The 27,849-nt window shown below is 40.3% G+C and overlaps 1 protein-coding gene across 1 annotated transcript in view; it reads left to right on the top strand.

Moving 5' to 3' along the window:
* MSRA (methionine sulfoxide reductase A) overlaps positions 1-27,849 on the top strand; it is a 315,542-nt gene that overhangs the window by 170,219 nt on the left and 117,474 nt on the right. The window contains exon 4 of the mRNA XM_074582116.1: positions 20,580-20,684. Within this exon, the coding sequence (XP_074438217.1) occupies positions 20,580-20,684 (105 nt within the window). The remainder of the gene's footprint in view (positions 1-20,579; positions 20,685-27,849) is intronic.

The raw sequence follows: 27,849 nt of genomic DNA, 5'->3' as shown, positions 1-27,849 counted from the left end.
GGGGAAATCTAAAGTTTTTTATCTCCTGTAGTCACAGAGAATTTCAACTGCTATATTTAGGTATTTATATCTCTAAATTGTTTTATTCAGCTGAAAAGGAAATTTGTATCTGAACATTTTACATGAAACATAATTTTTTAATCTCCATTTTAGAATTCTGATTCCTTTCTAGTCCTGTAGGATGCAGAGGTAGATACTGTAGTGTATCATAGAAATCTTCTTTGGCCACTTTATAATTGTCCAAATTTTACGATATGTGATAATACATACTGCATGCTATGTCTGCCCCCCACACCTGCTCTGTTTATTTCATGAAAGCATTACTTTTAATTGAAATAAGCTTTCAGACAGAGATTTTTACAGCTCTGCAGAATGCGACTTGATGGCTTCGTTCATATGCAACGCATAAGCGCTAAATTCATTGGAGTTATTGTTTTCATTTATAATGCAGTTACTGACAAAAAGATCTGCCCCTAAAACCTTTGTAGTTTTGACATATTAAATATAACAAAGAAGTAATAGCAAAGGTAATATTTTTTTTCCATTTTATGGGCTGTAACATACTGTCTCCTTCATTGAAGACCTTCTATGAAAATTGGGTTTTAAAAAATCTCCTGCAGAAATGTTCTAAAAAAACTTAATTCTCCTATGAAGGTTTTTATTCCCCCAGAATTATTTAAAACTCTTTTTCTGCATCTCCTTAATCGAATGCAGCAGTATTTCAGTGCTACGAGCCAAGGTAAATCTTATTTCATTGTAAAACTACTACGTTGACACAACCAAAATAATAATAAGAAGAAAAACCCTCGGGGAAAAAAAAACCCCAAACCCTGAAGGCAGAAATTACTGCTTATGCAAGGACAGTGTTAGTGGTTGTGCCATTCCCTTTTAAATAATTCCTCTCTAATTGGTAACCCAATGTAATGGGTAAGTGAACATATTTCACAGCAGCAGCTGTTGGATGTTCAATGACTGGAAAATACAGTGATGGTTAAGTGTATGGAGTACTCATCCCATCAGTAAGAGTAAGTTAATCATATACAATTCACTGAACAGTAGAGTTGCATTTGCAGAGCAGTGGGCTGCCTTTTAATTGTTGGAGGTCTTTCTCAATATCTTGCAGTATCTTTTGTCTCAGCTGTAGCAGTTTTGGTTGCATCCCTAAAACTGTCAGTCTTCCTTATTTTTGCAAGGGCCTAACAATTCCTCCTTCACAATGCAGCTTAAATTGGACCAGATGCTGCATCAATAGAGCAGTCTGCCCATCTCAGAGGCATTAAGCCCAAAATTATTTAGAAAATTGAAGCCTTTAACATACTCTGGATTAATGTGATTAAGTAGAGCTTGCTTTAATTCATAGCCATCTATTCCTTTATTAATAGCCATTTCATCAACAGGAGCAGCACATATGGGTACAAGATGACTGAAAGTTAAATTGATTGCTGTAAGCCTGTAAGAAAAGCATTTAATGTTTCAATAATAACTGATGTAAGACTTCACTGTGGGGCATTTTAGATAGATTTAGACCAGCTTATAGACACAGTATTTATTAACATCTTTTAATTTTTAATATAAGCTTGCTAAATGAAAGTTCGTTCTTTTTTTATTTTTAATCCCTTCTTTAAGACTGCATTTGATACACAAGATCAGTGCGTTTATAAAGGAGAGTCTCTCGTGAATGATAACAGCTGGTCCAGGGCATAGCGGAGTCGAGACTTCTATCAGGCTTAGGAAAAGATAAAATGTAGCAGAGGTTAATTTTCCATGAGTATATATACCCATGCATCCTCCAACGACACACATTTCTGATCCTATCGTCATTATAGGTACTGAAAAAGTGCGTGCCAGCTCAAGTACGACCTATAATACAGGGAATCCATCACTCACGCACTCAAACTCCTTTTTTGGGGAGGGTTCAGGTGGTCCTTACTTATTTCCCAACTCAGTAATTATGTACGTGCAAATGTATACATATACACACATGTAAGGAGAAGAGAGAAACGTTAGCAGTATGACCCGATGCCATGGAGATGACCATTCCAACAACGTGCAGTTGGAGAGATCTAATCCCAGTACCTGGGAATCTTCCCTGGTACTGTTTAATTTTCTACTACAGGCATAGTCTTAACTTCTGCTAAAGGTAATGGAGGCCGAAGTTTCTTTGTACGTTCAAACTGTGCTGTGTCATCCAGAATGAGTCTATAAATTTAAACTGGAGAATAGAAGTAGCTGTAATTTATGACCATATTTATTGTCAAGGTGTCGAATCATAGAAATGCTGGTTGGAAGGGACATGTGGAAGTCTTTACTTCAAACTCTCATCTAAAGCAGGACCATCTTCAACACTCAATCAGGTCATCTCTGGCTTTGTCTGGCTAGGTCAGGAAAAGCTCCAAGGATGGAGGTTATGGAAGCGTACAAGGCAGCATGCTCCACTGCAGCATTGGCCTCCTGGTGACAAAGGTTCTCCTAATGTCCAATTTGAACCTTCCAGGTTGCAGCTTATGGCCATTGCTACATGCTATACTGTCTATGACTGCTGAAGAAAGAAGACTTTGTTTACATCATTGCTGTAACTTCCCATCAAATATTTTAGACTGGAATTAGCTTTCCCTTTAGCGTCCTCTTTGACAGACTCAGCTTCCTGCAGGTTGTATGTGTATGGCCCTTGCCATGTTGGTAGCTCTCCATGGACCTGCTTAGTTACTCAACATCCTTGAACTGGTCAGCAATTTGGCCTTCTTCGTGCAGAAAAAACCAAAATGCTAATGTCAGTGTCATCTTCTGTGTAATTACATTTTCACACACTTAATGGTTAAAGGGGCCACCAAATAATCTAATCTTCAAGCTATGGCACACTTCTACAGTTTGTCCATGGCAGGGGGTTAGAACTAGATGATCTTTAAGGTCCTTTCCAACCTAAACCATTCTGTGATTCTATTCTATGATTCTATATTTCCACATTGATGCTCAGATAACTGTAGCGCTATGTGCCATATACAAGAAGCCGGCAATGGAAAAGTGCTGTCAACATACAAGGCCTCAGCGGTGGCAGAAGATTTCACTAAATACTCTTAGATGATCCCAGGGGAAAGCTCTTCACTTTCCTGCAGAAAAAGGGAGAGATGAAGGGGAAAGAGCAAAACACATTAATTGTCCATCTGACATGGAGAAATATCTCCTCCCATTCCTTCCTCTGCAGTGTGGACCATGTAAGCCAGACACAGAGTACCGGGCAATCCTGTCCTCACTGTCGGGGAATCTGTGCTTCAGTGGAAGGCAAAAATGGAAGAAAGACAGAGAATACCTCTGGCTAGTGATAGAGAGGGACATGGGGGATATTGCTTTCAGAGCAGTCGAAGCTCCAAAGTGTAAGAGTCAACTATAGTTATTGTTTTAATGAGAGCTGGAAACTATTATGAGTGCCGAGCGTTATGGAAGTGATCTTCTCAGTAAAGCTTGTGAAGGGAACGAATGACTTGGGGGTACTCGTGGATGAAAAGCTGGACATGAACTAACAATGTGCGCTTGCAGCCCAGAAGGCCAATCGCATCCTGGGCTGCATCAAAAGAACCATGGCCAGCAGATCCAGAGAGGTGATTCTCCCCCTCTATTCTGCTCTTGTGAGACCCCACCTGGAATACTGTGTCCAGCTCTGGAGTCCTCAGCACAAGAAAGACATGGACCTGTTGGAGCAGGTCCAGAGAAGGGCCACAAAGATGATCAGAGGGCTGGAGTGTCTCTCCTATGAAGACAGGCTGAGAGAGTTGGGGTTGTTCAGCCTGGAGAAGAGAAGGCTCGGGGGAGACCTTATAGGGGCCTTCCAGTACCTGAATGGGGCCTACAGGAAGGCTGGGGAGGGGCTGTTTGCAAGGGCATGTAGCGATAGGACGAGGGGCAATGGTTTTAAACTAGAGCAGGGCAGGTTTAGATTAGACATTAGGAAGAAGTTCTTTACAGTGAGGGTGGTGAGACACTGGCCCAGGTTGCCCAGAGAGGTGGTGGAGGCCCCATCCCTGGAGACATTCAAGGCCAGGCTGGATGAGGCTCTGAGCAACCTGATTTAGTTGAAGATGTCCCTGCTCACTGCAGGGGGCTGGACTAGATGACCTTTAAAGGTCCCTTCCAACCCAACACATTCTATGATTCTATGATGGACAGAGCCATAGTTTCATAGATTCTGGTGCTGTGGATGATCACCATGACCATCCCTGCTGGCCTCTTGCATCTGCAGACTGTAGAATGGAGCACACAAACTTGACTTAAAAATATCTTCAGAACATAAGTAATGTCAAGCATTTATCCCTCAGTGTTAAGAAACTGCTTTTTATTACAGGTTGAATTAATGTAACCTCAACTTTTAGCCACAGGATCTTCCCGCGCCTCTTTCTCTTGGAAGGACCGGAGCTCTTCTCAATAAGAGAAAAATAGATCTCCAAGGAGTGGTATCTGTGAGAAAGAAATTTGTGCCCCTCATTTTGCCAGACTTGATGTTATTAAATTCAAATAGATCTCACAGTAGTAGGTACTGTACAATAAACATAAATGCGAGCACAGTGATTAACGGTATTTGAATACATCACTTCCTTGAGTTTTGGTGGTTTTTTTTTTCTTAATAGATTAACAATTACTTTTTTTTCCTCATTGTCTTCTGAGTACTTTTGGGCATCCAAATTGGATATTTCTTTTTGGATGAATTAATGTCAAGGAATACTGGTTTCACTTGAATTAAAATCCTTTCTTTGCTTTTCTTAAATGCTCCCATTTAAATGGGAATTTTAGAAAGGATACAAGTGACCTGTAATTTAAAACTCTTGATTTGTGACTGGTTGAATAGAAATAATGGATAGTCAAGTACAATGAATGTTCGTTAGGTTTAAGCAGGAGGTAAATGCTTTCACTGGTCTAATGTGAAGTATAATATTTACATTTTAGAAAAAAAAAAGCAAAAATATTTTCTGTTATTTGTAAGTAGCAGTATAAACAGTACACTGTTTACTGGAGTCAATTTTAATTAATTGTATCAGCGGCTGAAATAAAGGTTGCTCTTATTGGCCTATTACAGCATAATTAATCATCGGTAATAATTCATTTTCCGTGACTTCTTGAGGTTAAGCATTGGCACAGCCATTCATTAAAATTGGGGTGAGAATTAATAATGTCTAAAAGGTTTCCACAAAAAAGTGAAATCTCTGTAAAGATTTATTAAAGGCTAATGATTGATCTACTTGCCTTTATTTTATAAACCTGATCTCAAATATGGGTCATGCAGCTGTAGAAATATATTAGCTGTCGTTTGATCTGTTTCCAGCAGTTAATGGTCTTTGTGAAACCTATGACACTGTGTGGCATATTTTTCACGGTGTCCTTAAGAAGATGCTTGTCATCACTAAGTGGGGTTTTATGCTCAGGGTGAGATTCTAGGAATGAAGAATTCCACTTACCATAATCACAAATGAGATATTCTAAAACGTTCATGTAGCCTCAGATGGTGCTGGCCATAGAACAAGCCGCCTCTTCTCATTGCAGAGACCTTCACGAGGTTGGCTGGGCAAAACAAGCTTGCAGTCAAGGAACTGTTAATTCTTTCCAGAAGTTTCAGTGGGTGGCAGGGCTGTCTCTTATTCTGTATTTATACAGCACCTTGCCCAGTGAGATGGCAGCTACAATTTGCAATGTAACGTCCAGGTATTATAATAATGAAATAAGGCAGGAAAGGGAGGAGATGTTATTTTCTAGCAGAAAGACAACCCATTGCTCTGTTGTACACTCAGTAGGGTCTCCCGGAGGAGCTGTGGTTGCAAAGAACCCCTCGCTAGTGTCACCGATTTTATCTTCATGATTAAAGAAAATCAAACATTTTCCTAAGTGTGCCTCAACACCATCTACAGTTCATGGAGAACAACTTATGGTTCCCTCATGGTGGATGAAGAGCTGCCTTGAGCCACCTGATTAGTAACGCCAGAAGAGCTCAGCTGCCTTGGTCTTCACACTATCCTGATTACCAGGCTGTAGGCTATGACATAATTTCTCAAAATGCTTTGTGATGTCAAAGGTCAGACTGCTCATCAGAAACAGATTCTTTGGGAGACAGGGCATATAAGTGCACAGCTTAGATGGCAACTACATTTCCTTGATTAACCTTAAGTTGTACGGTAGTGAACCTGCTTCCAGTGAGTTCTCTGCAGTGTCCTGGCATTGTCTTGTCTGCCAGTCCAATCTTCTGCATTCAAACTCACTTCATTGTCATAGAATCACAGAATGGTTTGGGTTGGAAGATCATCTTAAAGCCCACCCAGTGCCACCCCCTGCCCTGGGCAGGGACACCTCCCACCAGCCCAGGTTGCTCCAAGCCCCGTCCAACCTGGCCTTGAACCCCTCCAGGGATGGGGCAGCCACAGCTTCTCTGGGCAACCTGGGCCAGGGGCTCACCACCCTCAGAGTGAAACATTTCTTCCTAGTATAACATATATAACATCCCTATTCTATATAAATAATCTAATTATTTAATAGCCAGGCCATTAAGTCGTTGGTCTTTCATCACGCTACACCGAATGTCCATTTACTTTTCCCCAACACTCTCTAGATATAGAAATTGTCAAGATTTTATCTTTTTAAGCTCTTATCCACTCACACAATTTGTTTCTGTTAAAGACTTTTGCAGAAAACAGGTTGCTTGGGCATTTTTAGAACCCTTTATTAGCTTTGGTGGACTTAGAAGCGTTTGTGGAGTATAAATTAATTCTGAATTTTCATCCCTGCTCTGGTTTTGCTGGAAGCCCTCTGAACGCCTGTCGTCATGAAGTTCTCTGCTCTGTGGCTGTCTCTTTTCAGTTTGACGTCTGGGAGAGGCCTCTGGTGACACCAAGTTGCCTGTACTGCTTTTTTTTGCATATTTGTTTTTGGGAAATCATGAGGGAAATCACGATCCCAGTCATATTTGTGTACATCATATAACTGTCAGATTAGTTTAGTAACAGCTAGATAAGAAAGACAAGGTTTCACAGTACAAATACAGCAATCTATCCCCCCCCCCCTTTTTTTTTTTTTTTTTGCATTCTAGCCTACAATTCTCAGGTATTAAGGTATCTACAGTTTTCTTCCAAGCACTCTGTTGGTGTTCGGACTGACAAAGAGTGAGAACTGGCGTATTTCAGAAATCTAACCTTGCATTCAGAGGTCTCCTCAGAGCAGTAACCTGTTACTGAAATCACTCTAGAGAGAAAAGGGCAAAACTACAATTTTGGTTATTCTAATGGCAAAGAATAGGTATTAGAATATCTTACTCTCATTTATTCTTTTCTATATTCCAGATTATTTAACATTTTCCAACTCTTAACATTAAGCTTGCTATAAATAGGTGTCCCCAGGTATTATATTTACCTCCGTTTGTCCCTTTTCAAAGCTGTTCTCAATGCATGGCATATTCTTCACATTTCTGTTATTCTTTGCCTTCCATTATGCCCATTTATTTAAGGAAATTCTCTGTGTTGCGTAACTGTAGTACAGAGGCTTTGCAGCTAAAAGCTGTGAACTTTTAAGCAAAAAATCGATCATATTTTCTGCTAAATTGACAATGACAAATATTCCCTTTATAGATTGAAGCTGGATTTCAGTACTGTGGCACATATATATGTGTATATATATATATATTTTTTTTCTCTTCACTTTTCCATCTATGCTTTTTCTGTACCAGAGCAGATATATTGATTTTTATATATATATTCTCTTCGCTTTTCCATCTATGCTTTTTCTGTACCAGAGCAGAGCCCCAACACTGCTTTGATTTGGGATATTTCAGCCATTTTTGTGAATAAACGAATACTCCTTTTTTGGAGACTTGGGTCTCTATAGCTCCTTACTCCTGAACCTGCTCACAGTTTTCCAGGAACATCACTCCCTTTCCAACCAAAAGCGAATTCTTGGTTTTCATTCTCCTTCTCAGGAACAAGTCACAGTTGAAGCAAGCACATAAAGCTTTATCTGAGACAGCAATACTCAGGGTAGTGACTTTTTTAAACACAGGGTTGGTTTTTTTTTTACTTTAAGAGCTACCAGAAACATAGAGAATCAGGCAAACTGAAATGCAATCTAGAAATAATGGTCTCAGCTTATTTTATACAATGAATTAAATGTAATAATCAATTTGTGATCGTGTGATTTAGTGGGGTTTAGGCTCTTGCACCCACTAAAGCAGTCTGTGCTACTAAGGTGGGCTCTGGAAAATCTCACTCGAGTCATTCTTGGCTCTCTGCAGTCCGCTGCCAACATCCCTGGCAGATGCAGAGGTCAGAAGGTTCCTGCTCTTCAAAGACTTGTCGTTTGTTTCTCTGTCTCTCAGAGGTTTGGGGGATTGTATTAACATTTGGTTTATTCACTACTCTTTAAGGAAAATCTCAGTTTTTCAATCCTCTTCCCTCATTTTGCAGCCATCTTCGTGTCCTACAGTACTTCGCTTTGGAAGCTGTTTGTATTATGACTCTATGTCGTCTTTGGCAAGAGAAGGACACGACACAAGTCCTAAAGCCATTGTCTGACTTCATATCCACCAAGGCAGTAACCGAGGCAGCATTTTTGTGATTCCTTCAGGATTCAATCGTTAACACAATTCCATTTCTGAAATGATCACAGTTTGCCACCTCACCCATGGCAATGGGTTGTGTCTGGAGACAGCGTCACGTATTTCATGTGCCAAATCCCGAGGGAGACACTGCGATACTCGCTGAAGATGACGTAGCAGGTCTGTGTCTGGACCAAAGCTGAGCCAGAGGGCTGCCATTTGTGGCTGTGGATTTTATAATAAAATAAATACAGACTAAAGAAATAGTTTAGCTGCTGAAAGGGACAGGCGTGTAGATGCCGTATCCGAGACATCCACGCAGGGCTGACGTTGTCACGGGGCGTGTGGGAGACCTGCTGCCTTCTGGAGCAGCAGCCAAAGTCCAGATAATTTGTCCTAAGCCATCTCAAACAAACAACATGACTTTGTGGCACAACTGAATTAGTATCTTAATTTCATGCAGCTGAAGATAACATCCTATTTATTGAGCTTGTTAGAAAAGATATATATATTTAAATGGTAGGTAGCATAGTCAAATTATTACCTTTTGGAATTCTTACCTGAAGTCAAAATTTCATCGCCATGTATATTCCATATATATTCCACACGTCATGTCATAACTGAATTTTTTATTATCTAAGCATGACGATATTGTTTCCCTTAGCCCCACACTAAATATTTACATCAGGTAAGGTTTTGCATTTGGGTTTTAAAAGAACCGAAATGCTGTCAGTGCAGGGCTTGTTGTATTTGGAGAAATTGCATATATGGACAATTAATCATGAAGAACAAAATGTAATAGTGGATTATGCTCTGCAAAATGGGGAAAATGGAATCCAAATTTAGAAAGGACTTTGAAATCCTTACGACAAAGGCATGGTGCAACTGTGACAGAGTATTAATCTTTTATCCTCAAAGTTTTTCATGCCCATGGATAACAGGATATATTTCCCGTGCAGATCTTTATTCACTGTGTTTATTTATTATGATAAAAAATATCAACATTTCATTAATTTAATTTTTTGAAAGGAGCTTTGCGATGAAACAATCCTCTGAGCTACTAAATTCGTAAGTGCGTGACAGCAGAAACCAATGAGAGAAGTAGGCTAAAGCTGGCATGGAATGCAGTGGCATAATGACTCCTGTGCATAATTTAGTGGCCCAGATTTGAGTTGCAGTTCCGTCCGAGTCTTATCCCCTGCGCAAAGGGCAAGGACCTGGGGTTGGATGCCGCAGGGTCTTACACCGCTCTGGTCTGTCCCCGGTTCTCTTCCATTGCCGTACTCCCTCTTTATGTTTTCCAAGAATGACCTGTATCCCTAATGCTAATCAATGAATCAATGCATTTATAATTTATAAAAAAGCATATATATGAATAAAAGAGAGTCTTTTATGGTATTTCAGTTTCTCACAGCTTTGTTACAGTAGCCTTGCTATGTTCCTTAATAGACATTTTCTTATCAGACCTAATAGGCACAAGTATGTCAGAGAAGGAATTAATTCAAGGGGAAGTGAGTGAGTAGGGCTGCAGAATACAAGGACTTCAGTTCTGAATGACAACATTTTTTTTCTTCTGAGGAAACTAAATGCACTCCGTCCAAAGTATCCAATAGAAACCTAAGCTGAGTAATTCGAGATTGCTCCCCAAACACAGCAAATAACATTGTGGACCACTAAATCTTTCCGGTAATATAAATATTTTTAGTCAGGAGAGTACCTTTGCATTCATAATGTGTTACTCTACTAGTAGCAACTTCATCACCTACTTTGGATGTACTTTTTCCTAAGGAGACTCTGTATAAAAAACAGAAGTCTTTCTTCCCTTGTTTTGAGTTTTTTTTTTCTGTATTACTGATATGCTTATTATCTAATACAAGGTAGAGAAGTACACGTGAAATGCAGCAACTTTGAGCGATCTCGAAGTAGAAGGTGAGGAAATCAAAGAAAATTCTTGTATTCCATATAAAATGAGTGGGGGAAATATAATAAAGGTGTTGTGGATTTAACTCTTCTTGCAAGCATCACATAAAAAAAGATGTAGTGTTAATATACAGTTAAATCAAAACTGTATATTGTGCTGTTACTCTGCTGTTAGGAAGGCTTTGGAACAAACAGCAGATTTTCTTGTGCTTTCTTTGAGGAGATGAAAATAAATATATTTGGAATAAAAAATGATAGACCCTATATTTTGTTGTGTTCTTCCAAAGCTTGGATCCTAGTCTAGGGAAGAAAATTGAATGATTTGTACTTCTTTATGCTATTAAGTGTTTCAGTCCCAGCCAGGAAAGTGACACACTCAGTGACGTTTTTCAAAACCACCTGTCTTCAGTGCAATATCTTCATTGTGCCATGGTGTGTTCATATGAACACATTTTTGACCTTCTGTCACTTCTTACCACTCTCCAAACTGCTTTTTATGGGACACATTGTGATTTTTCCGTATTTGAAAGTCTACAAAATATGTTTTTGTTTCCAAGGGCAAAACTTAAAGTTTTTGTAAGAGCGATGGTTATTTTAGCATGCCACTTTTACAGAAAACATACAATATAAACCAGTTATACCCTAATTCTCGGCTCCACGGCAAGGTAAGATGCTGTCAATAATACCAGATAGCTGTTAGTCATGAGGCTAAGGTTCTGTGATTCCCATTACTCCTTCCGTATTTAATCCTTCCATTTTATAAATTAACTTTGTAATTAATGTTTCCTAACCTAAAGCTAGCGTTTCTCACTTAGGTGGCCACTTGTTTTGTTCTATAGTCACCTCATCTAGCATTTGGATTCACACAGGCTGGTTGTTACAAGCCTGGCATTGCATTTCCTTGGAGCCAACTGTAACTGGTTTGTCGGTAAACATCATTTATTAACATGTAAAGGCTCGGTCAATCTGATATGTAAGTTTAGGGTTAAATTTGGGCTTTGTGAATGTGGCAATATGGCTGTCTGTTCCCAACACTGTAGCTGAAAGATTTTAACTCACCTATATAAAGATCATATAGAAACTGTAGTTAGGTTAGAGTCTACCTCATCAACCATGATGAAAAGAAGACGGTACAAAAGCCCCAACTCTTTATACGGAGAACAGTGTTTCGGATAGAAAGGCTTTCTTAAAGCTAAGTGAACAAAGGAAAACGAGGGGCAATTCACTCATATATTCACAGCATTTAAGGCTGGTAAGGGCTCACTGCATTATTTAATTTGACATCTTTTATATCGTAGGTCATTATGTTTCATCCCGTTACTATTTTATTAAGCCCCATAACTTTTTCCTTTAAGTTGGACTGGTATTTGTCTGAAGTGGCTCCCCCGGAAGGAAATCTGATTTGAGTTGAAAACATCAGGAGAGGAAGAATCGACCACTTCCCTTGGTTTATAGAACATAGGGTTTTAGGAGCGCCGAACGATCCCATGGTGTAATTGAGCAGTGTGGTGTTTTGTAGCAGATAACCATCTGCAGTGTTTAAAATACATGCCTGCTTTTCCATTTGAATTTCCCTGCTTTCCGTCCCTGCCACTGGCTCTTGATATGCCTTTTCATTGCTTGTTCAAAGACCGCTTTTGCAGGCAGTCATTCTCTTCCTGAGAAGATGCTCATATCCTTTAATTAAAAACCTCTAGGTTTTCTTTTTGAAAGGCTAAATGTATCATGCTCTTCGTGGCTGTCACTGAAACTGTTTTTGAGGATCTACTTAACGTCAGGATTGATCTCTCCAGTGCTGTTCCTACCAACCTCGTTTTCACTTAGGCATCCCAATTCAGTCACTCTGCCCTTTTATTGCGATGTTGCAACAAAATTCCATATTTACTTGCTCGTCTACTGCCACCCTTGTGCTTTCCTCAAGGATTGCTCCCCATTTGCAGGTGTGGTGTGTGCCACTTGTTCCCTTCAGTAGAGATTTTACATACGACTGTTTTTAATACGTTTTTGGTTGAATGGGTCCAGCGCGGCAACTGATCGCTTTCTAAGACCATCCTATCAACCTGCTCATCTCAGTTATCCACAGATTCTGTAAGTTGAGACTTTTTATTTCTTTAAAATTACTGATGAAAGGCTTTAACAGCAGCAGACTTGGTACCAATCCCTGCAGAGGATGGATAAAAATACTGCCATTCAATGCGTGTTCCCTTTAAATAATTTTTTTTAGAACTGTCATTTAGACAATTCTTAATCCTTTTAACATGTGCACTATCGATATTGTATAGTGCTAATTTTTTAATCAGACTGTCATGAAGTAATAAGTCAAATGCATTAATTAAGTCTATTACATCCATGCTATTACATCCTACATTTATTACAACTAGACTTGTAATTTCATGAGAGAATGAAATCGAGTTTGGCTGACAAGACCTATATTCCATACAGCCATGTTGACTGGCGTTAATTATATGCCTATCTTCAACGTTTTTTCTTCGGTTGAATGCCGCGTGAGATACTCTGTTTTGTTGACCAGGAGCAGTGTCAGACTGATCCTTAAGATGATGCGGCTCGTGCAGTTCAGTGATCTCTGGCTGGCAAAGCAACACGACCCAAAACCGAGATATCCCATAGCACGGATCACAACCAAACCGATTTCCCGGGGATGCGGACCTTTGTCCCAACACAAACGCTAAAGGAGCTTTCCACTGACTTCTGCATGAATATTTTTTGAACCTGGGATATTTTTTGAACCTGAGAATCCTTCTGAACAAAGTTAAATCAGAATATACTCTGTAGGAGGACCCTTAATGCACTCCGACTGTGAAAAGCGCTCAGTCCAGAGAGAGCCCAAAGTAGTCCCTCCTGAAGTGCTTCCAGTGGGGCCATTCAGCCTGATGAGGACATAACCTGTCAACAAGATAGTAAAGTTTTGCTGTCTCCTTTTCTCCTGTAGGCTATATAATTGTTGGGTTGGGTTTTCTTCCTTTTATGGGTTCTTCAGTCTACAGCTATTTTAAAAGTAAGAATAGAAAAAGTGTCAGTAATGGTGGTCTTCCTTTCAGATGTTCTGTTCAGTGTCTGATTTTCAAAGCCGATTTGCTGTTAAAGAATACGTAGGATTTTAACAAACAAAAGCAAGAACTTTTTATAGCTGTATCATATAAATTTTAAATACGTGCAAATGAGAAACAAGTTAATTTAGTACTTTTGCAGATTTTTAGAAAAAAACAATATTTGTTCAAACTGCAATCTCCTTTATTTTAAATTAATTCAGCCTGTTTTACTGAAAAATATGATTTTCTGTGAAAAAAATTACCAATAACAGCACTTTGTACCCCATTTTTCACTGTCACCTTTATTCTCTTAATTTTGATTTGATGGTGTAAAAAATCAAGTGTCTCCAACAGTCACCAGAAATACATTTTACAGCAGGCCATTGCTCTAGCAGCAAATGTTCTTATCTTTTTAAATCTTCATTTACTGTGTGACTAATCTGTCCTCTACTAAAACAAATAAATATGTTAGAATTCTCTCTTTAGCTGCATGCACCACATCACATTGTAGCTGCTGTATGAGCTACTCTCTGTAGGCACTAGAAGAGCCGTGATTTCCTGTGGTCCAGGCAGAAGTTTCTAGAATGTATAGAAAATATTATTTTGATTAACGAACGCAGGATTGGCTGGCCCCTGGTGATAAATTGGCTTCTTGCTGTATAAGATTGACATATTTCAATGCAACTGTATAGAAGAGCGTGGATCACACAGAGAAGGTAAAGCATTATATTTTGTAAAGCAGAAATTCACAGTGGATAATAAACCAAACATTATCTCCTAGTTCCATGCTAACAAAGTCATTAAAGTTGTTGGAAATATAAAGAAAGTAAAAAAAAAGTAGGCACATTAGTGCCATTGTATACCTGATATATTTCACGGTGTCTTCTGAACAGTGGGAAAATCACGCTGGAAAACTGCGGAATAGTCAGGAAACCATGAGTGGCAGGAGGCGCAGCGTGGGGACGGGCTGCTCAGCATCTCTGCAAGCAGGAGGACAAGGGGCTCTCGGGAGGAGGCAGCGGGAGCCACATTCAGATAAAGGCCGTTGGGCTTATGGCCGTGGCCAAAGACAGGCTGATGGTCTGAACTAGGACATTCTTATGGTCTCAAAAATTAAAAAAAAAATGGGTGCCCACCAGATTAACTAGAAAGATCAATTCACTTAAAATATTCACCAAAAAAAGGTAAGGGATGACTTCCTAGTCGTCTTTGACTGCACAGAAAGATATTTAAATACATTAACTCAGGTAATAAATGAAATGTCTGTTGTCTTTGTTTTTATTATTTGCTTGTTTTAAAAGTGAGAGGTATTAACCACTCAGACAATCACAGAGTCACAGAATGGCAGGGGTTGGAACGGGAGACATCCCAACCCTGCCTGGACGCGTTCCTGTGCCACCTGCTCTGGGTGACCCTGCTCTGGCCGGGGGTTGGACGGGATGATCTCCAGAGGGCCCTTCCAGCTCCTGCCGGTCTGGGATTCTGTGACCTCTGGAGATCATCCCGTCCAACCCCCGGCCAGAGCAGGGTCACCCAGAGCAGGTGGCACAGGAACGCGTCCAGGCAGGGTTGGGATGTCTCCAGAGACGGAGACTCCCCCACCTCTCTGCACAGCCTGTGCAGGTCTCTGCCACCCTCACAGGAAAGAAGCTTTTCCTCGTGTTGAGATGGAATTTCAACATGAAATTTCACTCCCTTCAGTTACCTTGACTTCTGGTGGATTTTCTGTCCGCCGGGTTCTTTGAGTCAAGGGCTGTTGCTTTTCTAAGTACAAAACATGGGTCTGCTCCAGTGAAATTCTCTCCTCTGTGTTAGGCTGGAAGTATAATTAGCATAATGGACCCTTCTTAATACTCTATCAATCTGTGATTATTTCGTTACTTTAAAGGTGGAAAGGTAAATGTTAAGTAGATCCCCAAACTGTGGGTTCTCAATGTGTTAGCCTTGAACCCTTTCTTTATTTATCGCATTGCTATTTTAGGAAGAAACTGGAAATGTTATTAGCAATAACTACAACATAATAAAAATTCCCAGGCTAGTTTGGAGAAACAGATGCTCAAAAGACCTAATACTTTTTCATGTAATACTTTGCATATTCACTAGGGCCTAGACTTTAGCTAGCACAAATTGTTTTAGCTCCAAAATCAATAAGCTCTGAAATGTGCATCAGCTGAAGATCTGCCACCTATTTAATTATATTTAGCCATTTACTAGTTTTAGGCCTTTTATTTCAGCCGGTAAAGAGAGGCAAGTGTTTTTTTATTGAAGAAGTGGGGCAGGAGGGAATAGTTTTGGCATTGCTTGAATTTTATAACTTAATTCACCCAGGGCTGGACTAGCTGGAGATGTCATGGAGCGGATGCGTAGCTCCTGGGCGGCTGGGGATTCAGCGGTGAGGTGCTCTCAAGCCAGCCCTTTGAAGTTGTTCCACTTTGCCGCAAATAATTAAATGCTTACGGGATACAGCAAGTTAAAAAGAATGAGTACGCTTCCCTAATCCGTCGGCTTGGGCACTCACCTGGGAGATGATTAAGAAGGTGAAAATCTAAACACTATTAGGAAGAAAAAAAATGGAAAAGGAGCACTGAGGTGTCACTCAGATGTCTTTTTCTCTTGCTCTTTACAGGAACATTTTTGCCAGAGTTTGAATCCCCACTGAAAGAGCTCACTGTAGCTAATCCTCTGAGAGTGGCTGTGTTTTCTAAGTGGGAAATGGATATAGGATAAACAGACAATCTGCTGTTGGCACACAGCCCTCTCTGCCACGGTGTAATAAAGTCTTATCATCTGCAGCGAGGTTCTTCAATGGCTAAGCTCCTTCAACAGCTGAAGGAGAACTGAGCACCATAACTGGAAATCCGATAATGGCACCTATAAATAAAGGATTTCTATTTGCACAGTTAACGGCAAATGAAATTATATTTAGCGTTTCAATAAATTATTTAAAAAATGCGGCTCAAACTTCGAGCTTTTTTTGGGAGAAGGCTTCTAGAAATGTTCATAGTTGTTAAAACTTTTGGAACTTAAAGTGAAGTGTGCTTTTGCAGTGGAATATTAAAAATCAGCTAATTAAAAGCAATAGGTGAACTGAGGACGCCAGCACTCTGACTTAATATAAATGGGCCTTTCATGAGAAATTTTGAAAGAAGTACTAAGGCGAAGAACTGAATATCACTGAAAGAATAGCATCTCTCACTGATCATTTTCTGTCGTTTCAGCTGCTCAGTGTTAGCCTGCTAAATTTCTCGTTGAAAGACATGCAGCTTTTTTGAGAACTAGTAGGTTTATTGTTTCTCTTTGATTACCGCCTCTCCGTTTTAAGAAATCTTACAAAAAAGATTTGATTAGAAATCATAGAATCATAGAATCTTCATGGTTGGAAAGGACCTTTGAGATCATCGAATCCAGCCATACACACACACAAAAAAACCCCACAAACAAACAACCTACAGTCTCTGTCACTAGAGCATGCCCTGAAGTGCCACATCTAGACATTTCTTAAACACCTCTAGGGATGGTGACTCAGCACCTCCCTGGGCAGGCTGTTCCAGTGCCTGACCACTCTTTCAGTAAAGGAATTCTTCATAATGTCTAACCTAAACCTCCCCTGCTGTAGCTTCAGACCATTTCCTCTGGTCCTGTCATTATTCCCCTGGGAGAAGAGGCCAACCCCCACCTCTCTGCACCCTCCTTTCAGGGAGTTGTAGAGGGCAATGAGGTCTCCCCTCAGCCTCCTCTTCTCCAAGCTAAACATGCCCAGCTCCCTCAGCCTCTCCTCATATGCCCTGGTCTCCAGACCCCTCACCAGCCTGGTCGCTCTCCTCTGGACACGCTCCAGCACCTCAATGTCCCTCTTGTACAGCGGGGCCCAGACCTGAACACAGCACTCGAGGTGAGGCCTCACCAGTGCCGAGTACAGAGGCACCATCACTTCCCTGCTCCTGCTGGCCACGCTGTTCCTGATACAAGCCAGAATGCTGTTGGCCTTCTTGGCCACCTGGGCACACTGCTGGCTCATGTGAAGCTGGACGACCACCAGCACCCCCAGTACAGAGGAGTGGTTAGCTGGTTTGAAGCCCGCTCTGTTCTTTTGTCGCTGTACTGTACCACATGTCTGAAACCCAAACTGAAACGTGGTTATTCTGTTTTCATAGTCGAACTTAAGCCTAAGATGAAAAGCGAAATAAAAGGATAAATAGGGAGAGCCCAATTTAAGCTCTCTTTTGCCACTTTGGCTGCAGCTGAGTCACGTTTGGCACTGATAAGGTGGTAGTTTCCACATGCTACTTAGGGTAACCTCATGGCATCTTTTGATTCCTTCTTGTGAGGAAGAGAGACGGCTCTTGTTCTTTTTCTGTCTCCTAATACCATTTTCTCCCTGTGCTGCTTCTAGGAAATCTTATCTTTAATCTGTCCCACAGGGAGCCTTTTACCTGTCTGTTTGCTCGCCTGTCCCCAGTTGATTGGTGTGGTTTCCACTAAAATTGTTGGGAAGTAGGAGCGCTCACCGCAAATGACGAAGATTGTTGTCAGTAGAAATAGCCGCGCTGTATTCTGAAAGAAAATCCAGCAGATTGTGGAAGGGCTTTGAGGAAAATGAGAGGTGAATCTGATAGGACCAGCAGCATTACCTCCTTGCTTTTCTTCTGAGGATGAATATTGATTTTAAATATGCTTTAGGTTCTAACAGTCTGTTAGTCACACATCTGAGGCTTTTTTTTCTCGAGGTCAGGCTGTAGTTCTCAGAGTAGCACCATTATTTCCTTATTCAGAGGGAAAGAAGAAAGCTGATTCTTTGAACTTCTGGATTAGTCAGAGCAGACGGTGTTGACAAGATGTAATTGCTGCTTCAATTGAGAGGAAAGGTAATGCCTCTGTTGTTTTGAAGTTGTTTAAGAAACTCTTGTGATCTGAAGCTAGTCATCTTAGACAAGCAATTTGCTCCTGAGTGATAAGAACCTTTCATAAGGTTCACATTGGCTTAAAAAAATAAATAAAAAAAAGAATTAAAGTCAGAAGCCACTCCTTAACCTCTTCTTAGTTATATGATGGAGGCTTGCGAGAGCTGGACAGGCCGCTGTCCATTTGCTCTCCTTCTTTATCTCAAACCACAACAAAATTCCCGCCCTGGGCTTCAGCTAAGGCAAAACCTGTTACTTCCACTGATAGTCTATATTAAACCATGAAATCTGGAATAAATTCCATCCCTGATCTGAGCTGGCCATCGGTTCACGCCATATAGAAAGACCATTTCACTTTATTATTAAGCCAATTATCTGTAACTTGTATTTTTATTCTCCTAAATGTATGATCCCTTTCTGTTAACTTAACATGAGAATTTGCCTTCAGATAATGAGTTGCTTCCATGGACTTCAATAGGCGTAGGAATGTGAGAGAGGAATTGGGCCATCGTTTGCCTGGACAGTATCCTGGTGGACAGGATGGCATGGCTTTAGCCATGGGTTGCGTGAATGTTGTACATTTTTGTCTTTTAATCTCAGTGAGCTTATCTTTGTTGTATTGTGAAGCACACTAGATAGGAACCAATTTGATTTTATCAAAATTTTCATTACAGATATCCCAGATGTGTCCCCTTTTACTCCTCTGCATTCCGGACTAAATTTAATCCCAGTTTTTTAAATCCCTTTTAATAGCTAGCCCACCCCTCTGTGCCTCATTGTGCTTTTCTTCATTTCAGGTGCCCCATTAACTGACATAATGCTGTCATACTTTTCCCTGTTATGTCTCTTTAATATATCCCAGCATCCTTTTTATTTCTTTCTACTTTTTTTTTTTTTTAATTAAAATTTCTCTGGGTGCTAAATTGGTGTTTCTACTGAACGCTCCTCAGTTACTCCTAGACTCTGATTTTTCTTGTTTGGTGACAGCTAATTCAGAACCCGTCGCTGGGCCAGATTCAGCTGGTTGTTGCACCGCATGAAATTCAACAATTCTATTAAGTCAGTTGAATAAATCTGAAGTTTATGCTGGTATAATAGTGAAAAACCGCTACTCGGATCAAGGAGCTTATTATGTGCCCACCAAAAGGCAGATCTGGCTGTCCAGTTTACTTTTGTTTAGTAGTTACTTATTATGATTTAACTGAAGAACTGAAGGTTTTTTTTCTCCATTCATGCATATATTATGACAACGAATATGCCTACATTTATAAATCGTGAAATATATAATATTTATAAAAGAGAAAATGCTTGTGTAGCACTCAGTGCAATGGACTTTCACCCTGAGGTGCCTGAGCACTCATCAATCTAAATATTAGTTGCAGTTGAAGTGAATTATGTGTCCCGGTCTTTCACATTTTGTGGAGCTGGATTTTTCAGTAATATCATGAGTGATTAGACACGTAAAGAATGAAAAACATCGTGCGCATAATGTAACTGAAAAATAGGAATAATGTGTTTTAATGTGCTGTAACACGTGCTAATCTTCCTTGAACTTCATCTGCTGTCACGAAGTTCAGTCGGGCTCTCTTTGACTCTTTTTGAAGCCCGTTGGCATCAGTGGTTTGGCTGATGTGGAATAGTTTGAAATTATTTGTGTGATCTTGTGTAAACATGCCCGTGAAATTTGTTTTCACAATCAATTATTTTATCCTTAGCTTATCAGATGGCAACAAAGTTTTACACTGTCATGACAACTTAGATATACAAGTTTTCATATTTTAATGTGGTATTTAGAATATTTTTAAATGTTTCACTAGTTGTCAGTTACAAATATTTAAGAACTACTCACTTTTTTTCCTGTAAGCTGACAAACTACTGTAATAACGTCACTGTCTTACCTTATTGCCTCTCTGGATAGTTTATTTCATGATGGCCTTGTCCAAATTAGCAGACATCTTAGGGTTGGCACGTATATAAAATATTGTGTGAAAAAGCTTAAGTATAAATGATGGTAAATCAAAACACATTTAGGGGAAAAAAAAAAAAAAGGAAAACAAAAGGATTGTGCTTTGAATCTCAGGTATTAAAAACTAGATGTGCACTAGCTAATTCTCACTAATAACATCTGAATTTATTTTGTCTTTTAAGGTAAAACTGGCCACACAGAGGCTGTACGAGTGGTATATCAGCCAGAAAACATCAGCTTTGAGAAACTGCTCAAGGTCTTCTGGGAGAATCATGACCCGACACAAGGTAGAGTGATGAGTGAGCCAGTATTTAATTATCTTACTAATTACAGCTGGGATAATTAGTGTTTGAGCTGCATGGAAGAGATGAACCTTGAAATCACACTGGAGCTCGAGAATATGATTGCAGACATTTATTGACAGAGAAAGAGAGGAAGAGAGAGAATGAGAGTACAGAAACTCACAATACCCCTCCTCCTTTACAGCTGTCTGTGCTGGGAAAATTCCCACAGAGAGGCACAGGAGACAATAGAAATTTTTTTTCAACTTTGATTATGACAATTTCTTCTGTAATGCTATCTTTTGTCTCTTAAATTAAAGCATATTTCTTTGCGGCTTCAGAGCTGGTCATTTTATTTCTGCCAAGGACCTTTATCCTTCATAAAATTTTTTGGGTTTTTTTTTTTTTTTATATTTTTCAATGGCAGTGAATATCTTTTATGATTAGCAAAAGGGAACAAAAGGAGGTAAGAGATGGTGTGTAGAGGCACCAGCAAGGCATTCTAGCTATTTGCCTTATTCGAACCTTTTGATTTAATTTATCTTTCTTGGAAGAGGCTTCGTGATGACATTACACGCATCTGTGCAAACATAAATGGGAAACTGTGTTGAGAAAACATTTTACATGTTTATATAGTTTCAATAAACATCATCCTTTCTACCATTTCCCAGAAATATTGCACACAGTAACTCATTTCAATATTTTAACAGCTATCATAATTATGCCACTTGTTACTACATCTGGGAACAAAAAATGCAGATGATACCTTCAAAATGTGATAACCATCCTGGGAAAGAGTAACTCCGAGAAGGATCCCGGGGCTGTTGTGGATAAATGGCTTCCAGTGAGCCCAGAGCACAACGCAAAGACAAAAATGGCTATTGCAACTCCTGCCTGTATGAAAAGGGAAGCCTTAGTCAGGAGCACGAAAGCTTTTTTCTCTAAGCAGAGTCAGTAAAATCTCAGAACACTTAGTCCAGCTTCTGACGTACCAGGAATTCTACAGAGATATCTCTACAGAGATTCAAAGGAGGGACAGAAAAAGGATCTAGAGCCTAGAAAAATGGCCTGGTGCTATGAATGAACTAGTTGAACGCTGTGATCAGGTAATTTTTACAGGTGTTTAAGTGAGGAGCAGATACCTGGTAGTGAGGCTGACGACCCCACCACTGGAAAGCCATAACAAGTTCCAGTAGTTGGAAGATGAAGATTGAAAAGTTCCACGTTGGAATAAAATAGTTTCACAGCTCTCAGTGTAATTAAACGTTGGAATATTTTTTCCATCACCATCCTTTCGAGTCTTTAAGATGAGATCATTTATCATTTTAAAAGAGGCGCTTGATTGAAGTCATGAGAAGAATTTCTATGTCTGTGTGTCAAGTGCGGTGGCCTATACTGGGATCTGTTGATTTATGAGCCTCCCTTTTCAACTCCTTCCTTTATAGTTTTGTTCAGAGCAATTTGTCTGCACCATCCTTGAAATACTTGCAGCTCTGTGTTAAGGCAATGACCATCTTCAAATCATGCGTCAGGGCCTCTGTGGTTTGCTCATCGGGGTCAGGAAGGGGTTTTTTCTCCCTATCCTACCAGTGGTTGGTTTTATGTCTTTTTTTTGTTCTGTTTTCTTTGGATTGTCAGATATTGGCCGTCACCAGAGGCTGGCTTCTTTGTAACGGGCTGGTTGTTTTGATATGGCTGAGAATCCTATTTCTAGATAATTGGTTCATGTGTCTTGCTCACATGTCGGGATTGATCCTGATTGCCGGAGTTGGGAACTCACGGCCAGGACTATAGGATTCTTCAGCTTCCAGAGCAGTATGAGGAATGGATTTCTGCTGAAATAATCTGGGCAAGTACCACCTGATCAGTCATCTGCCATGTCCGTAGTCTTGGCTTTGACAGCGTATGGTTGGGCTCTGCCTGTGGCACACAAACAATAGGTCAGTCTCTAAAGGACTTCAGTCCCGACTGAAATTCATGTGCTGGACACAATGGTGTGTGGATGAAACGTAATAGTTATGATAACAGGTCAGATCAGATGAATTTATGATTCCTTCTGGCTTTAAAACAAAGTAAAATGACAACATTGTGTCTTTATAGTCACCTTGCATTCTCACATAACTGAGGTTCCAAATAGTTCCAGCCTGTGCTTTCAGAAGAAGGTTGGATGCTGGCAGATGTATGATTCACACTTTGATTTCTGGCAACTGGGGAAACATCACCTAATTAGCCCAGGCACAGAGCCACGCTAACGTGGCTGTATTCCTTCTGAGAAGTGAGCTAATATCTCCGCATAATGCTGTGCTGTGTAGGTATCCAAGTCATTCACAACTGTCTCAGGCATCCATGTGGCACTGCAGTGCTTGGTGTAAACATACCTAAGCCTTTATCTAAGCTCGGCTCGGTAGAAGTTCAAAGTGGTTCTTCTGTAATAATTTGCCAAAAGTGAGAGCATCATTTTATCCACAGAGAAGATGGCAGCCTTCTCTGAAGACTTTGCATACCCCAGACTTGGATGGGTTGCTTTACCTCTATGTTTTTATGGTTGCTTAATGCTAATCTCTGTTCAAGAACTTTGCAAAGCTTATCACATCTCTGCCACCTTCCTTGATTTAAAGAAAACCTAAACCACAAGGTCCCAATTTCAAGTTTCTTGGTTTTCTATGATAGGGATGGTAGGCTTATATGCCCTTTCAATTTTTAGTGGTAAGCAGTAGAATCATAGAATCATGAATGGTTTGGGTTGGAAGGGACCTTAAAGATCATCCAGTTCCACCCCCCTGCCCTGGGCAGGGACACCTCCCACCAGCCCAGGTTGCTCCAAGCCCCATCCAACCTGGCCTTGGACCCCTCCTTAAGATAGGATCCTTAAGGTAGAATTGTTCCTTTGCCTTTATTTGTATCTACTCCTGGCTTTTAGCTTGCTATGGGAAATGTGGTTTTATGTAAAGATACTGAGAGTTATCTCTCTGACCTATGATATTCTTCTCCTTTCTTGAGCTATGTGCGCACAGCAAGTCTTATTTAGCCCGCCTTAGCGGAATGCTGGACTCAGTCTGTCAAAGAGAAGTTTTTCACTAAGCAGAAAAATTAGGAAGATTTCTTATTCATGAAATTCAGCACACTCTTTGGATGAATCCAGTGTCTCATACAGATGGCGAAGGCTGGTCTTCTTGAGTATAACACTCAAAAGTGTAAAAGCTTTGTCTGTGGCATTGTCTTATCTTTTCTGCAGAAGGGTTAACGCCATTTAAGCCCTCCTACCCCCATCAGAGATTATGGACTTGTCTAATTGTTCTAATGTCATTAAACATCAAATATGTACATTCTGTTGCAGTTAAAGACCTTTCAAATATCAATCTAGACGGTACCAAGTTGCTAACGAGTACAGACTGGCAGTCCTATCATTCATTATTGCGTGAGCATATTAATATTCAGAAGTTCCTGCTTTCCAAACAGTTGGACCTCCTGCCTTCAAGATGAGACTGACATCTCACTGGGATTCAAATGTTCTCTGGGAGCCAGCCTGGCTCTTGTTTCGTGAAGCTCTTGAGTCTGAGTATTACACAGAAGTCTATTGAAAAGCAAGAACCTTTGATCAAGTCAAACAGTCTATGAGTTGAAAGAGATTCTCCCAGATGAGCATCTCCTAAGTGTGGGGCCCTGATAAAGTCCTGCTTGACTATTAATTTAGACTCTATTTTATAATTCATTACATTTGGGATACTGAAAGAGCAACAAACAAACCCCCGACTTCTGCCAAGTGACATATGGTTGTCATCTCTGTTCAGCCTCTGACGCACAGATCAGCATTCCTTCTCTCCTAGGAATGATCTTATCTATAAGAGGATTGCTCTGTATAGCTCTATAAGTGCTTGAGGTGGTTGCTTCTTTGTCACTGATACAGAAAAAGAGAACGAATGTGATATGCTGAAAATACAGCAAAAGAATCTTACGGCTATTCACTGTGTATATAATTTTATTTTTCTAAAGTCTATAGAGGTGTAGGGCAGATTCTGTATTGCCCCGTTTTTGCGCTGCGAGGCCGTCCTCAGAGCCTTCCTGATTTTTACGATATGAGCCTGACCCTCTCCTTCTAATTGCACCCTGCCGATGGTTCTGCTGGCACCTCCATGCTGTGTGTCCAGAGGGATGTGGGCTTCCAGACCACAAGTTTGTCTGTGTTGTGCCTCAGCCTGTAGTTTCACGATTGCCGTGAGCTAATCTTTGACTTGGCTCTTAAGGAAAAGGGCAATTTTCTTCTCTCTCCCTGACCTGTCTGCAGGATACAGCCTCTCTCGTTGTGTTGACACTGGCAATCACAAAATTCTCTCATCAAGCTGAAAATTAACCCTGCATGAATTGAAGTGAAATGTAATTTTCAGCCAGGACATAAATTGCCAGGAGCGTGACTGCTAGTGGGACCACCCGTCTGGCATCAGCACCGTCCTGTCGTGTGGGAGCCAATTGCGAAACCCAACTGTGCTTACGTTCAGGGAGGAAGGTGTCATGTTTTATCTGATCAGGAAGTTTGGCCGCTCTTTGTGGGGGGTTGGAAACTATTTCTCCAAACCTTTGGAAAAACCTATCCGATACCTGAGAACTCTGTTTGTCGTGGTGCAAAATGTGATTCCTGTAAAGCATATTACTCTTCGTCATTATCCTGACCCTGTGTGTGGCTGAAGTCCTACATGTGTCAGGGATTTCAGCCCAATCCAAGGCAACTTTAAAGGAGGGCTCCCTGTTGCTTTCAGTGGCTCTACAGAAGGCAACCCGAAGACAAAATAAACACCATTTCCTTCTCTTGTAAACATGTTTGGGGCAATGAGAAGTCCACTTGCCTCCTTTAGCTCTTTTCTCTCTTGAATACGATCCAAAATGAACGCTTGTTTTGGTAGTTCTGCTCCCCGGGTTTGTCAAGAGCACCTGGTCCTTTCCAGCCCACAAGAGATAACCTCGCTACAACTACGGTTCTCTGGGGTGACCCCCTGTTGTACACAGATCCCATCCTTTTTCATCGCTGCTTCTGGCTTTCTGTTTGGATTTTTGAACTAGTGGAAGGAGCTGAGAGGAAGCCGGGACTCCATAGTTTTGGTTGCCCTCTGACAATAGGCTGAAGGGCAAAGGCACCATGGCCACTGCTGCCCAGGAGCTTCTGGAAATTTGCTTCTAACCTTATTGATTCTTTAGGTGTGAATACACAAAGAGCCAAAGTTAGTGGTAAGTAATCTCATTGCTCCTTTCTGTCATGAAGAAGTCCTTATCGTGCCTGTGTTTGTACAGGAAATGTAAGCAGAACTGATATTTTTCCAGCAGTTGAGGACCATCTGTACTACAACAAACTCATCACCTGCCAGATTCATTCAGAACATCTCTTAGTCCATATGTCTTGTGTATCCACGATAAAGACGAGATGTATGAGCCGTTTCTCCTCCCTGTGACCTTCCAAACAGTTTGGCATTTAGCCTTAGTGCTGATACATGAATTCTCCAGCTTAATATCTGGTTTTCATTGTGCTGACCCATTTTAGTTGCAGAGGGTATATTTATTTCTCACCAGTTTTGAAGGACTGCACTTTTTTTAGACATTGCATAAGGAATCTATCATCTGCAAATAATTAAAATTAGACACTAGAAATGACATTGTATTGCTAATGAGCAGATGTGTCTACTTATACCAGTGGAAGAACAGCTGTACACATAAAAAACGCTACAGCGACCCTAAACCAGCATTATGTATTCTGCTACAGGCCTGTAACTTCATTTAGAGATTAAAGGGAAAAAAGTAATCTCTCCGTGTAAAATATAACCATTTTTAATTTTTTTTCCCTTTACATTTCTGTAACTCTCTTCCCTTTTGTAATTTGAATGAAATTTGCAAGTCTCAGATTAAAGCACAGAGCACCTTTGTCTTGTATTTCAAATGTTATTAAGAGTCCTGATGGTTTCAGCATTATTACAAGGTGTAACAAAAACCAGTAGAAATACAAAATCCATTGTCACCAGACATATTAAATATATTCAAAATAGAATTACCGACCCCTCAGGGAGCCATTCTTGGTCCAATACTCTTCAATATTTTCATTAATGACTTGGAGAATATAGTGGAGAGGATGCTAATTAAATCTGTGGTAAAGACATTGCTAGGAGGCTCTTAGAGGAAACGAATAAAACGCAGCTCTGTGTTGATAAATTAAAAAAGCCATGGAAATCGATATGCTGAGACACAATAAAGATAAATGTATATTGGTTCACACAGGACCGAATACTCAACAATAGAAATATGCACTGAGTTGTTTCATAGGAGGCTGTGTCTTCTATTGCCTTCAGGTTCGTCTAATTCCTGCTCTCGCCGATGAAATCTCAATGGTGGGACATAGTTGACTGATGTCTAACCATCCCATCCGCAACCAATTTAGTGGTCCCTTGCCCCTATTCGCATCATAAATACCTGTGTCCTATGCTGTTTGCAAAGTAGGAAAAAGAGTCTTTGCCAGTGGTGCTGACCAATGTTGCATTCTGAGAACGCAACTTCATTTCTTTCCCGAAGGGAAATGCCTTATGTTATGTTGTTCCCATTCTTTGTCCTTTCTCTAGAACTAAATATGCATTAAAAATAAATGCGTATTATTAGGCTGCTTTGCATCCCCAGGAATTTCAGCTGTCGTGAGTTAATTTGCATATTAGGCTCTTTTTACCCATATAAATTTGAATAGACTTTCTCTGACCTATATTTCCAGTTTAGGAGATGTTGTTTTTCCATATCACAGTGAGAAGCTGAGATTTGAGTCTGCATCTTTTTTAATGAAGGGAATTATTAGCCGGTGCAGTGATTGCTGAGATGGCTGAATAGTTTGCATTATGAAGTGAGTGGTGCTGAATCAATTCTGGCTCAAGGGCAAAAGTCCTTCTGGACTCTGATTTCTTCTTACCTTTAAAATAGTTTTAGCTTACTTATTTTACGTGTGACAATGGTGTGCTAACCAGTTCTCCAGAACCACTAAAAATTAACTTTACCTTTCAGTATTGCTGCAGTAAGTAATAAAATGGTTTCTTGAAGATGGGAAAAGCCATGGCATCAGTCTTTTGTGACAGTGAAGACGACAGTGTGACTCCTACTCTGTGGGAAAAATGAACCCAGCACTCACATGAAGTGAGTGTAGATTTAGACC

The sequence above is a fragment of the Larus michahellis genome, chromosome 3 (genome assembly GCF_964199755.1).
Source record: "Larus michahellis chromosome 3, bLarMic1.1, whole genome shotgun sequence".
In the NCBI taxonomy this organism is placed as follows: Eukaryota; Metazoa; Chordata; class Aves; order Charadriiformes; family Laridae; genus Larus; species Larus michahellis.
The sequence above is the reverse complement of the archived record's forward strand: the minus strand, read 5'-3'. Positions and strand labels throughout refer to the sequence as shown.